The sequence below is a fragment of the Chenopodium album genome, chromosome 1 (assembly GCF_948465745.1).
Source record: "Chenopodium album chromosome 1, dcCheAlbu1.1, whole genome shotgun sequence".
Lineage (NCBI taxonomy): Eukaryota > Viridiplantae > Streptophyta > Magnoliopsida > Caryophyllales > Amaranthaceae > Chenopodium > Chenopodium album.
This window is the reverse complement of record NC_137834.1, coordinates 2,768,450-2,782,605: the sequence shown is the minus strand read 5'-3', so window position 1 is coordinate 2,782,605 and position 14,156 is coordinate 2,768,450. Positions and strand designations below refer to the sequence as shown.

General features: G+C 35.0%; 1 protein-coding gene across 1 annotated transcript; it reads right to left on the bottom strand.

Moving 5' to 3' along the window:
- Positions 1 to 4,699: 4,699 nt before the first annotated feature.
- Positions 4,700 to 13,534, bottom strand: LOC145639986 (uncharacterized). The gene is made up of 10 exons (XM_081691299.1): positions 13,258 to 13,534; positions 12,973 to 13,145; positions 11,315 to 11,473; positions 11,083 to 11,232; positions 8,023 to 8,166; positions 7,368 to 7,524; positions 7,057 to 7,229; positions 6,685 to 6,740; positions 5,868 to 5,970; positions 4,700 to 5,318 (listed from the first exon to the last, which is right to left on the bottom strand). Exons 1-10 carry the CDS (start codon positions 13,457 to 13,459, stop codon positions 5,115 to 5,117), a joined length of 1,521 nt encoding a protein of 506 aa, XP_081547425.1. The 5' UTR covers positions 13,460 to 13,534; the 3' UTR covers positions 4,700 to 5,114.
- Between the last annotated feature and the right edge of the window lie 622 nt (positions 13,535 to 14,156).

The following is a 14,156-nucleotide window of genomic DNA, read 5'->3' as shown; positions in this document are numbered from 1 at the left end:
CCTAAAGTTGGGAGTGATAGATAATAATCCAAAGTTCGGATTAATTTGGGCGGACGAGGCAAAGTTCAGATTAATGGGAGCAATTTTTCCAAAAAAAATTGTCGTAAAAAATACAAACAAATCATGCATGACACAAACCTCATCTAATATATCATAAAGGGGTATTAATTTGGAAATGTATATCAAATCACGTGTCAATCTAATATATATATATAAAGGGGAGTTTTTTCCCGAGTTTTTAGAGAGCCACGTAGGATCTAATTTTCCCAGCGCGCCATATAGGATTATAAATCTTAGTAATAGCAAATTAAATAAGAGATTATTAATTGCTTTTAGAATTAAATAATTTAAATGCCATGTAAGCAAAATTGGCGAATGAGATTTTTAAGTTTAAATTAATTAAATATTATATATTATCTTTTAATATTAGGAATTTTATCTAAATATATAACAAATTTTAGGCTCATATATAAATACAAAAAAAAAAAAAAAAAAAAAAACATTATTTACAAAAATCAAACAAACCGTGCATCGCACGGGCTTCATTTAGTGTATATATATTATATATTAACAACCAAGATTTAAAGAAGATAAGATACCATTGATATTATATGATATTTAATTTAACTTTAGCATATAATATAATAATAATAATCATATAGTATAATATGAGGGTTTAACTCAAGAATTTTAGGTAAGTTTAGATATATTCAAATAAGATAACATAAATTTAGATTAATTAAAATCAAGTGAATAAAGTATATCCTAAATCCCTAAAAACTCCACTTGTCCATACAAGTTACAAGTAACTCGATTTTCCCATTATGGTTACTCTCATCCTTCACTGTTACCTTCTCTAAGGTCTTACTCACAAGTCAAATTCCCTAATGCCCCACTCCATTTGTGGTCGGTTCGTATGAAGAGATGATGATGGTCGACTGGTCGGTTTCCAGTTGTGGAATAAAGGAGTTGAAGGAAGAAGATGGTGGCGGTGGTAGTTCATTTCGACAATGGTTCACATGAGCAGGGCCGTAGCATTGATTTTGGGGGCCCTGTTCTAAATCGAAAAAAGGGCCCTTAATAATGTAAAAATTATACTATGAAACGAAGTACTTTTTATCTATAATTTAGATAATGCACAATTTTCCTATATATATACATTACAAAATGAAAATGCTTTTGTATAACAATGATATATTCAATTATGCAAAATTAATTAAAATATTTTATTCATGTTAATATATCAACTAAATATAACATCATAATTATAATAATAATGTCACATATACAATTATAGGTCCGTAGAAAACTAGAAACAACCAATCAAAATTCTAATCTTTAACATACAAGTTGCAAAATTAAAAATTAAAAATAAAAAATTCATCCAACTGAGAAATAATAGTAATGATTAAGATAGTGCATAATTGCATTCATACAATTTATACATGCCCATAGAAAAATTAGAAGCCAGGAGTCTAGGACCGTATAAAAAAAATCAATTAAAATTGCTTCAATTGATATTATCAAAAACATTAAAAAAAATTGAAATAAAATAAACATCAAAGTTTTACCTTTAACCATTAGACAAAGTAGGAATCAATGAAATCAGTCATTCAAAAAGCTATCAAAACAATACCCCCAAGTGAAGTTCCAATTGGTTTTTGTTTTTGTTTGATTGTGTATCAATTGAGAATTAGATGAAATAATCATGGAAAATCAAATATAATTAATTGTTCATTGCCAATGTGATAGAAGAAAAAACGTTTGAGTTTGACTTAGTATATGTAATTTTCCATTAAAAATCCTTGAATGGAGAAATTATTTTCCATGGAATTGAATTGATTTAATTAAGATACTACGATACTAATTTAAATTGATGAAGGAATTTGGAAAGTTGTAGAAATTAATATGAAGCTTGAATAAAGGGAGGAAAATGTTTTTGATGAAAATAATAGCGTGATTTGCTACATTGAAACTTGACGGCGTTATAAACAAGAAGACTAACAAATACTCCGTATACAATCAATAGTTAAAATTTTTTTAAAAAAAAGGATTAAAAAAAAATGGGCCCTCTTAAAATTAGAGGCCCTGTGCAAGAGGGCACCTTGCACACCCTCTTCTACGGCCCTGCACATGAGGAACAAAGACAAAGATGCACATTACACGTATAATGTTATATGCATTCAGGCTTTTTCTTATGTGGTTTAATAATTTAACTTTATGAATATTACTTGGACAATTATATCCTCAAAATTACTTATTTATTTATTTGCTTTCATTAATGTTAGTCGGTTTATTTATTTAAAATCTCAATATAATGTGCAAATATTTATACCCATAAAAATATTTCTTTACCTAACTTTCACTTTCTCTCACTAAATATTGCTAACAATTAAAAGGATTATCTAAACATAGCTAACCATAGTGTGTACATCACATGCATTAACAACCATATACAGTTATTTATTATTAAAGCGCAAAGCTTTGGACAACTTTTTATTGTAATGTTATCAATGCTATAATTTGTATTTCCTCTACCCATTGTCATTGATCACCCCTTAAATCTGGAAAATTGAGGGAATATATACTCCCTAAATTTAAAGTTCATACTTGGTTCCATTGATTCGTTTTTTTTTTAACGTCGATCGCGTAGGATTAGACCTGGTTATTGGGCGGGTCGGGTCAAGGTCAGGGTCGGTGCGGGTCGGTTGCGGGTCAGGGTCAAAGAGGGTCACCTTTTATAGGGTCAATATAGGGTCGGGACAATGCGGGCCGCGGGTCGATAATGGGCGGGCCTACAAAATATCAATTAAAATAAATATTGGACAAAGCCATTATTAAATACATATGAATACAAATTAATCTATATAATTATTTTTACATTATGTATTTTCTTTATCAACTAAATTGGAAAAACATGTTGGCCCTATATTGACTCTATCCAATAAGGGCCCTGTCCATTAATAGCCCTATCCATTAAAAGCCCTATAAGCTTGGCCCTGACCCTATTATCATTGGGCTACCCTGTCCAATAACCACCTCTACGTAGGATTATAGTTTTTTTTTTTTTTTTTTTCAAATGTCACGTATGATTATAAATTCTTTTTATTTAAATGCCACATTAGCAAAATTAACGAATGAGATTTTAGAGTTTAAATAAATTAAATATAAAATATTATTGGAAAAATTGCGGAAAATAATACAACCTTTGGCTCGTTCTTTTTTAATAATACAACCTTTTGATTAATTCTTAATAATATAACCTTTGGGGGGTGTCAATTTTAAAAAGACATTACCTGTTGGTAACCTGTTTTTGAAGGTAACCGTGACACGTGTCATTGTTTTTATTGGTTTTTCAATATAATTAATAAATTAAATAATTTTTATTATTACAGAAATAAAAAAAAAAAAAAAAAAAAAAAAAAAAAAAAAAAAAAAACCCCAAACCACCTAACCACCGCCACCCAGCCACCTCCTCTCCCCTCCCCCTTAACCCCGACCTTCCTCCTTAACCCCAAACCACCCAACCACCACCACCCAGCCACCTCCTCTCCCCTCCCCCTTAACCCCGACCTTCCCCCTTAACCCCAAACCATCCAGCCACCTCCTCTCCTCTCCCCTCCCCCTTAACCCCGACCTTCCCCCTTAATCCCAAACCACCCAACCAGCACCACCCAGCCACATCCTCACCGTCGACACGCAGACTACTTCCCCCTTAACCCCCTTTCCTTCCCAACCACCATAAAAATCACCCTAATCCACGCAGCCGCCACCACAAAACCCCCCGAAACACCACAAAAATCACTCATTCCCTTTCCCATATCCCGATAACCACCTCCCTCCCCTTTCGTTGCTCAAAAACTGCCCCCTCCGCTTCCTTTGTACCGAAAAAAAAATCCCCACCAAGCCTTGCATCAGTGTGTCGTTCGCTTCGCGGTGAGGCTTGTGTGTCTGGAAGGGATGGTGCTGGGCACCGGCCGTACCGTCGCCGATAAGGTCGTCGTTGCTTGATGGAGAGGGGGAGAGGAGGTGGCTCGAGGGTGGGAGATATGGTGGCTGGCTGGGTCGGGGAGAGGAAGGGGATGGGTGGGGTTTTTTTTTTTTTTTTTTTTTTTTTTTTTAATTTGCTAAAATAATATAAATTACAATTAATGTTTTAATTAGTAACTAATTTTATTTTAAACATTTTGTTAAAAACTAAAATTAAAAGTTATTTATTTTTTTTTAAAAAAAAATTAATATTTAGTCCAATTACATGACAACACGTGTCATGGGTAACCGGTTTTAAAAGTTACAAGTTTTTTGTCTTATTTAAAATTGACACCCCCCAAAGGTTATATTATTAAAAATTAATCAAAAGGTTGTATTATTAAAAAAGAACGGACCAAAGGTTATATTATTTTTTGACATGAAAATTCAAAATTTATTTTAAAATAAAAATATTAAATGATAATGCATACAACGAATAAACTAATTAATTTCATCCCATAAACACATACCATATTTGTTTTAAAAAATACTACAAATAAAGGTAATTATGATTCCGCTTTTTAAGTTTCCAAAGGACCTTATTATTAGATCAGATTGAAAAAAATAACTTCATATCTATTCAATCATTTTATGTGTGATTTTTCATTGCTAAAACCTCTAATTTCATAATATAAAAAGTTATGAAAGTTGCGCAATAAAAGAATCCAAATTATTACAAATCTAATAAAACCCATTTGATAGTATTATTTTTTTCCATTAACGTAGAAGTCAAAGTTTAATCAAATAAATTAAGCATATAAAACCAGATCCTCCATAAACAAAAATAAGGTGAACTAAACATACCCCAAAGTAATTTATCTTTTTGAAATACTCCCTAAACATTGCCATTGATTCCACAAAATTAAATCAAAATTGAATCGATTCCACATACTCTGCCAACGCCACAAATTATGCACATCATTGACACCAACGCCACCAAGCACGATTACAAGGAAGCTAAAAGGTTGGTGTTGTTGCCTTGAGACTTGAGAGAAGCTGAGATGGCAAACCTAGTTGAGTTTATGCTCACATATTTCCAGAAGATACAACTTCAAAAACATATTGAATCGAAATCAAAAGGCAAATCAAGAACTCAAACACCAAATACGGGCCATTTCATGCAATTTCTTAGGCAAATCTTCAGAAGTGAGTCGACAAAACAGATCATGGACAAGGCAGAGACTTTCTTGAAGGACAGATGAGATCATCTTCATTCTTTTTGGAATACTAATGCCAGCCCTTTCCAAAAGTTCTTTTGAAGCTTTCTTTGCTTGTAAAATGATTTCTTTCTGTGCGGCATAAATAGTTATATAAATACCAAATTTTATAAAATGTTTACAAAAAAAAACTTCATACATCCAGTAAAACTTTTTAAGAAGACATGATGCCAAGAAGCCATTAACCAGGAACGTAATGCAATGGGCAGGCTTTAAAATTTCCAAATATTAGTATAGAATATAGATCGTATAGAAATAAGACTGATTTAGATCAAAATAAAGTTGACGATGATTAAAGATGAGAAGATTTCAAAAGATCAACAACAGTAAATATAGGCTAAGGTAAATGACAGTGAAGCAGAAGTAATGAAAGGAAAATTCATTTGCAAGGAACGAATGAAATTGCTAGGCAATCAAAGCATCAAGAAATTCACACGCTCAGAAATCTTATAGTGCATTATTTCACGAATTTTGATTTGTAAAATCTAGCAGAAAATTTACACAGGCAATTGCATGTCTCTAAGGAAAACAGTTTTCAATTGACACAAGCACGCACACAAAGACAACACAAAACAGAATAGGGAAGAGCCGAAGAGAATGGACAGCAATTAAAAGAATTACCTCGTCCACATTCAAGATCTTCTTGTCTTTCATGATCCACTTTCCATTGCATATAACAGATAAGATATTTTCAGTTCGCATGCTGTACACAAGGCTAGATATGCTGCAAAATATATATATAAAAAATTACTACGTAGTGTGGAATTCAAGCCTAAGAGGAGGTATTCCAGAATCCAATGGATTGATGGAAGCAGTAATTCCTCAAGCTTATGAGTTGGTAAGTATTTCTTCTACAAAGTAGGAAAATTCACAATAATGTGCAATTCATATGGGGTTTCAACATGTAGCGACATGTACTACTACACACAATAATAACCCAGGACAGACTACATTTCATCTTGCATTATACCAAGTCTGGCTAGACAGCCTGAACAGGGATTTACTCGATCTCTCTGCATCTTAACCTTCATCTGTCTACTACATCTATGTGATGTATGTTTGCTGGAGATTTACGTATACTCACGTAGTATAGGAAATTAGGAATGCATGTCTAGAAAGGCCCTACAACTCTACTGATTTGGAGACCTAATCTTGGTTAATGGCAAAATCACATAGGTCAACAAATCACTTCTTCATTAAGGATTGCTTATTCACATCCAATTAAAACTACAGTATCCTGAACAACAGCCAGCATCGATTCAAAAAACTGTGGTAGCTGTCTAAACTCTTAACGCCTAAACTAAGACTATGACCCCAAAATAACTATTTACATTCTATCACAAGTCAAGAACGATAATGGAGAAAATAGAGAAGTTGGGAGAAAGATATCACTTGCACCATAATAATTATAAGGAAAACTGTCTGTAAGTCTATTTACCAGTCATGAACTGGAGCCATAGTCCAAGAGCAAGGATCAATAATGACAATGTCAGCCTACAAGTTAGGAAGAAAAAAAAAATATTGATCATTAAAAGCTCCAAAAAGAAAGTAACATATATGTAAGTGTTATAAACTACTTAAGATGACATAGGCTAGACTCTCAACGGGTCAAGCCAGCATTAGATGGATGCTGCTAAGAAACAATCATATGTGTCAGATATTACTCAACAATTGTGGCTCTACTCCAGTCCCAACAGAGAGGGAGAGAAAATGAGAGGATAGTGGCAAACAGGCAAAGTATGTGAAATTTCAATACAAGCTCAAAACGTATAGGGGCACAGGATGGAATATATAAAGCTGTCACACTAACCTTCTTACCAACTTCAAGTGATCCTATCTCATTGTCCCATAGCACAGTTTTAGCACCATCTATAGTTGCCATTCTAAAAACAACTTCAGCAGACAGAGCTGTAGGATCTGTCGTTCCAGTTGTAAATACTTCATGGCCTTTATTTATCAGTGAAGCTAGGTACATTTCATCAACTACACAGGAACCAACAAGGAATTATTTTTGTATATTAACCCATGCTTTATCATACACCACAAAATGAAAATGTCTTCTCCAAAGATAACACACCATAACACTATAACTGAAATAATTATTCAACCATTCAGGTATACCAATGCTCATCCTATTGTTTGATGGAGCTCCATCCGTTCCAAGAGAGACACAAACTCCAGCATCAATCATTTTCCTAACAGGTGCGAATCCAAGCATCCGCATTGCTGCAGCTGGACAATGAGATACTTTCACCCCAGCCGTTGAGAGATAACCAATCTGTTAGGGGACAAGAAACAGTAGTCACATACAAGCACTAGCTGGTGTTCACGGTTTTCCATAGAAAAAAAAAAGCATGATACTCAAATTCCCTAGGTGAGGTGTTTCTCCTTAGTTCAGATTCTTAGAGATCTCATATATACAGATTTACCACAACTTTATGTCTCTGTGCAAAAAACCTTATTTCAAACAGATTTGACAGGATTATAAAAATCTGTTACACTGTAAACAAAAGCAAAGCTTTGGAAGAGCAGCAGTAATTTTAGGCAGCTTTGTAACTCAACACCAGATTAGGTAAAGTGAGATGTATCATAGTAAATAGTAACAAGTTGAATTCAATTTCCGATAAGTGATGAAACAAGTTAACCAAGCAATCCCGAACAACTACCACAGCAGTTTTATAATCCACAATAAGATTTGAATATGTCCATCAACACTTTATCCCTCTTAAAAGTATTTGCAGATAAGAGAAAAGAAAAAGATCCATGGAAAGATTACCTCATTATCGTTGACCCAAACACTGTGAGCTGCCAGTAGATTACTTTGGAGGAAGTCTATCTTCTTCAAATGAGTCACTGTTCCGTGATCAACTTTTCTTGTGTCGACAACAAATTGATTCTCATATGAAATCTCAGCAATATGCTATTTAGAAAAAACATACATATACTAATGGAAAGAAATAGTGACAGAAAAATCAATGCATAAAACAGTGACAGAAAAATCAATGCATAAAACAGTTGCCTTAGTTCAAATTATTATCAACAAAACAACAAACTAATGGAAAGAAATCTGAATTAGTTCAAGGTAATTGCCAGCACTTTTTAAACAGGACCCTGTTCTTAACAAAAAAACAAAAAGGGGAAAGATGAAAGAAAATCCATATCTCACAATGCTTTTTGCAAACTAGTGTTTTGAAGCATGTGTGTTGTAGGAAATCTTCATCAAATGTTTACATGTTTAGGTTTTTAGACTCGATATTACAAAATAAAGTACCCAAACATGAATTATGGGATATAATGAGCAAGCTTAGGTTGTTGTCTGTCACTAAACCAAAATCATTCAGACTATAATTCATCTCAATAACCACATAAGAACAGAGAAGCATGAGAGTTAAGGATACAGCAATGGGACTTACCCCTAATATCTTTACACAAAATAAAAGTAGTACTTTACACAATCGACAATACCTATTTGCAAACTATTTTTTGTTCGACAATTTCAAAAAACTGTTCATAGTACAATAGTTCTCCCTCCATTAAACACTAGTTTCCACACAGAGTTTTAGGAGAAATATACATCACATATGATATTTAGGTAATGGTGGTTAGTTGAGAGGATTAAATATTAGGATGTGAGATGAGAGAAAAAGAATGTACGACCATGAGGAGAGAAAATATGGAAATTTGTCACTTAAAAAAAGTGAGGTTTATGGAAAGTGTATCATTAAGATAAAAAGAAAGGGGTCATAATGTAAACAACCCATGTTATTTACTGATATTATGGTAAGTAATAAATTTGGAAATAATTAACAGCACTAATGAAGATGAAGGACTCCATACACCTTAATAGGACCTGGGTTACCAAGTTTGTTGTACAAATAACTATATCTTGAAGCTTTTCACCACCAATGCAACATAATTTCGAAATAGCCACATAAATTAACCAAATACATCATTAAGACTTTATACACCTTTACATCTATCGGTATGCTTGTTGTGGTTCCAAACTAGCACCGCGGGATACCCTACTTATCCATTGCAATTTTGGGAAAATTTCTCAAAATTGGCTAGAAAGTGTCAATTACAGCCTTAAGTTTTGGACAATTTTCAACTTTTTCAAACTCGAAAAAGGAAGAGGTCAAGGCGTGAAGGCACTCAAGGAGTCCATTGAGTGATTGAAAACGTTTGGTTTGCCTTTCTTATAGACTACCAATTTACCCAATTACAACTTACACCTTCCTTCATCAATTCAAAACCACCACGAGACTTTTTATGACCGATTAATGGCCATATGAGAATATTATATGACCCCTGGATGCACAATCCCGGTATTTTTTCGACATTGGATTTCAAAAACTTTGAAATTTCAATTTTGTGCCTTCAATTATGAAGAATTTTTAAATTTTCCACACCAGAAAGAAAAAAGGTCGGGGTTCTTTCCATTAATGTATAAAAAGCTTGCAATAAAAGTTATGCAGTGCCTAGGTGCGCCTAAGGAGCGCCTCAATGCGCCTCTTTAAGTGAGGCGCACTATACAAACAGTTAAAAAAATTGGTAGAAATTTGCTTCATGTGCGCCACAGACACACCCAGGCCAAAAAAAACACTTACCCCCTATTGCCTTGCGCCTAAAGGCGCGCATTTTCAAACACTCTTTCCATTGACCTCATGATACTTTGGAAGGCCATTTAGGTGGTTAGAACCATCCAAATTTCCTTTAAAGTGTCATTTTAAATGTTTACATACACGCCTCCCTTAATTAACTCAAAGTCATCATGGACCTTTATGTGGCCAAATAGGTCACTAGTGGTCATTATATGGTTCCCATAAAACATTATAGACCCCAAGATGCATGCATCCCTTACCATCCAAATAGTTTTCAACGCTGGGCCTAAAACCTCCAAAATTGGTTTTAATACGTGTATAGTTTTTAGTTTTGGACAAATTTTCTACTTTTAGAAAGTAAACAAGTTAGTGTGCTTTTCGTGTACCCCATCCAAGGCCATTTGGGTGGGTTGACAATACCAGCTTTGCTTAACTGGCAGTTTAATTGCTTACGCATATGTCTCCTTTCATTGATTCAAAGTTAACACGCGCATGCCTTTATGTGACCAACTAATGGTTGTATACGATTCCAAACAACATTACATAGCCACAGAATGCATCCTCTATGATCCTAGAGTTTTCGACAATAGGTTTTATAACCTCCGAAATTGGTGAGGTTTCGTGTATATATCCTTTAAATTTGGCTAGAACGTTTTTGGACCCAATAAGTTTATGCAGTGAAGTTATACTTAGAGTTCCAAGAGGACTCACAAAGGCCTAATTGGTGCCTTCAATCATCTCATTCATGCCGTACACCATCCTATGTCATCTTGTCTTATGATTCCTTTAGTAATTCATAGGCCTTGCACTACCTTATAAGGCAAACCAAGACGGTAACCTTAATTGCCAAAAATTAATTGTTTTTTAAGATTAGGGTGCTTTTAGCCTTTTATGGCTTATCATATGCACATGTCTTGTGCCCATGCCCCATGCCTATAAGATGGCCATGCCTTGGCTGAGAAGCACCATCCAACGCCCCACACTAAGGCGTAATGCCTTGGCCTAATCCCATCCTTGGCATTTTTTAGCACCAAAGGTGCATCGTTACCTTCTAGTCTTCTACAAAATAAAAGTTGTTCTTTACACAATTGATAATACCTATTTTCAAACTCTTTCTTATTATGGTAACTTTAATTATTTTGGATAATAAAGCATAAAAATATTAAGACATGAAGCAAAAGAGTTACATCTTAAGAGAAAAGAGAAAAGGTGCAAAGAACTAAATGGAGTAGTACCATGTGAATTCCAGTGTTCAATTCCCTAGCCAGATCCCGGGTCTCCAAGAGCAAGCGATCAGTAGAGTTCAAAATTTGCCGAATTCCAAGCCATACCCTGATCCGTCCTTCTGCAGTGTCATGGTGCTTCTCATAAAGTTCTTTCTGAGACTGAGACCTTAAAAGAAAAACATTAAATTTGGTGAACAACTGCCTGGATAATCTATCTCGAAGTTAGCGCTAGTAGGCAAACCTGAATACATTGATCAGTAGTTTGAGAACTCCACAAAGCCGGCAGACCCTCACCAGAATCCATAATTGATTTTGTTAAACATGCACGTAAGCCAAGCAACTCTACTGCTTTAGCCATTCCAGAGACATACTGCCCCCCTGCTTCTGCAAAACAAGTCACCTGGTTCCAGAAAACAATCAGACCCTTTAGGATGTTTGCACAGTCTAAGAAGATGAAAATAAAAACATTTTGAACCATTGCAAAGAGTATGTTAGCACCTGAGTTTAATAATTTTCTCTTATGCGGACTTCAGCAATCATGAACTCAAGCAAAATAAAATATGGAGGGCAGTGCATGATTAATAGAAGTCTCAAAGCAACTTTTAATTTAAGAAGTAATTCCAAGCTAACACAGCAATCCCTACCCCAACTCATAAAATCAATGTTGCATCATACCCATCTAGCATGGCAGATAGGTAGGGCATAGAGTAAGCTAAATATCAAACTTTCCCAAAGAATGAAATGAAAGATATCAATTATCAACTAGACTACATCCCATTTATAGCTTAAAGGTAAGCATACCCATTAATTCAATTTGTGTTACATTGAAGTGATTGAACCCTCCCATGGCCAACATAAAAGAGAGGAGTTTTACTATGTAAAAACCCAAGTAACAATCGGCAATCTTTAAAGTAACTTACCAGACTCATATATCCACTTTCCATTTCTTAAGGAACACGGAATATAGGACAACTCACACATGGATTTCACAACTTAAAAATAAATATTGACAATAGAGTTGGGGTGGGCTAACTCTGCTAATAGGTTTACCGTTGCCAATCTCAAGCCTAGATAAAGGAGGAGGGTTACAATAGGCCAATGAAAGCATGTGTAAAATTTTGTCACATTGCTTAGCATGAGCCACACTGATTGGAAGTAGTACTAGGATGGGTGACCTACTAAGATGTCCTCATGTTGGTTCATGTAACCGACCCCACTTATGTGATTGACGCGTTTAAGCAAAAGGAGAAGAATTTAGGGTGGGCTACTCCCCTTATTCCCAATCAACTTAACCCTAATTTGATTAATATGTGATTACAATCTCCTTTATCAAAGACTAATGTGAAAGCCCAAAGAATATAAAAATTATACTTGTATAATGTATATTACATCTCAAACGACTTCTTTGCATCACAAGGACAACAAAAGATTATATATCCATAAATTTTGTCGGTATATATATACATACATATTACATGAACAAATCTTTTGGAGAGTAGTTTATCAAACTACACAAACATATATTTCTCATCAAGTAAGAGATATTCGTTGCCCATCCTATCTATTGTAAAGGAAAACCAAAGATATCCTCTTCTATTACTCGATGCAAGGTTGCGTACATATGACCCTCCCCTCCCCCCCCCCCCCCCCCCCCCCAACCTATCTATTGTAGGAGCCTCTTTGTCCGTATTTTGGTAAATCCTTGGTGTCAAATGTTCATGTCTTCTTTATGAAAGTTAGTATAAGGGCCGATAAATTACAATAAGGGCTATCCAAGTTCAATTCACAACTACAATAACTCCAGATAAATTTCGACAAGTTAAGATATAAGCTCATATAAACCTTAGTATAAGCGAAATCTAGGATTGAAGTAAATAAGAGCATTGTGTAGAGACGTACCCCAGAGTGAATGAGCTCAATTCCACAAAGCAAAGTAGAAATGAAGGAATCTTCCTCAGTCATATGAGACTCATAAGGCCAAATTCGACCGTGCAACCAAGTAATCAAATCAACATCATCTGCAATCCCTCTTCCTAGCTGCTGCGACGTATGAACATGCGTGTTCACAAACCCTAATTATCAGTCAATCATCAATTTCATCAACATACCAGCAAATCAAACCCTAATTTCCCAAACACATTCAAAATAATTGGTCAAAGGAGAGAGAAAGATGAGAATAACAACCAGGAAGAACGAATTGGCCGTTCAGGTCGTGGAGAGTGGCGTCGGAAGCACGGTGATGGCGGAGAATATCGTCGGATTTTCCGATGTCGGTGATTTTATCGCCGTCGAAGACAACGGCGCCATTTTCGAAAACTCGGAGCTCGGAATCCATGGTTACGATTAGTGCGTTGTGAAGAATGGTGATCTTCGTTGTTGACTCCATTGTTGATGAGTTGAGTGTGTTTTTGAGTTGATTTCTTTGGGTTTTTTTTTAAGGTGGGATAGCAAATTTTTTGCTGAAAACTAATCTTATTACGCAAAAATAAATCATATTTTAATTTTTGGCGGTAGAATTTTTTATTCTTTTGATAAGGAATGATTGAAGATGAAATGGGCTTGATTAAACTTAAAAGTGAATAAGCTCTAATCCTACTCGTAGAAGGCTGTACCGGAACTAGTAAGGTTGGGCCTAGGGATGGCAATTCAATCCGAGTTCGATTCGAATCCGATTCGATACGAAGAAAAAAATCCGATCCGAATCCGTTTAATTTGAGTCCGAATCCGAATCCGATAAAATAGGTCCGAATCCGAATAGGAGGCGGATCGGACTTGGACCCTATGCAGAGTCCGACCGAGTCCGACCCGAGTCCGAGTCCGAATCCGAGTCCGACCCGAGTCCGACCCGAATCCGAGTCCGAGTTCGAGTTCGATCCGAATACATGCCAAATTTGGGAATCAGGATATTTGCAACATATATTAAATCAATTTATCAATTCAGTTTTAATAATTTATCCCACCTTGACTACTTTATGGCCCAACTTCTTAATTCAATTACTTAAAAATAAAAAAATAAATAAATAAATAAAACTAGTAAAAACTAAAAGGACAGTGAACAAAAACCCTAACTCTTCACCTTCGTT

What these genes read in the sequence shown, in the direction of transcription:
- LOC145639986 (XM_081691299.1), bottom strand. Translation starts at nt 13,459, where the DNA reads ATGGAGTCAACAACGAAGATCACCATTCTTCACAACGCACTAATCGTA. An exon ending in TGAACACTGGAATTCACATG is followed by an intron (nt 8,167 to 11,082) that starts GTACTACTCCAT and finishes TTTTCTAAATAG; the next exon opens with CATATTGCTGAGATTTCATA. An exon ending in ATGGCTCCAGTTCATGACTG is followed by an intron (nt 5,971 to 6,684) that starts GTAAATAGACTT and finishes TATATTTTGCAG; the next exon opens with CATATCTAGCCTTGTGTACA.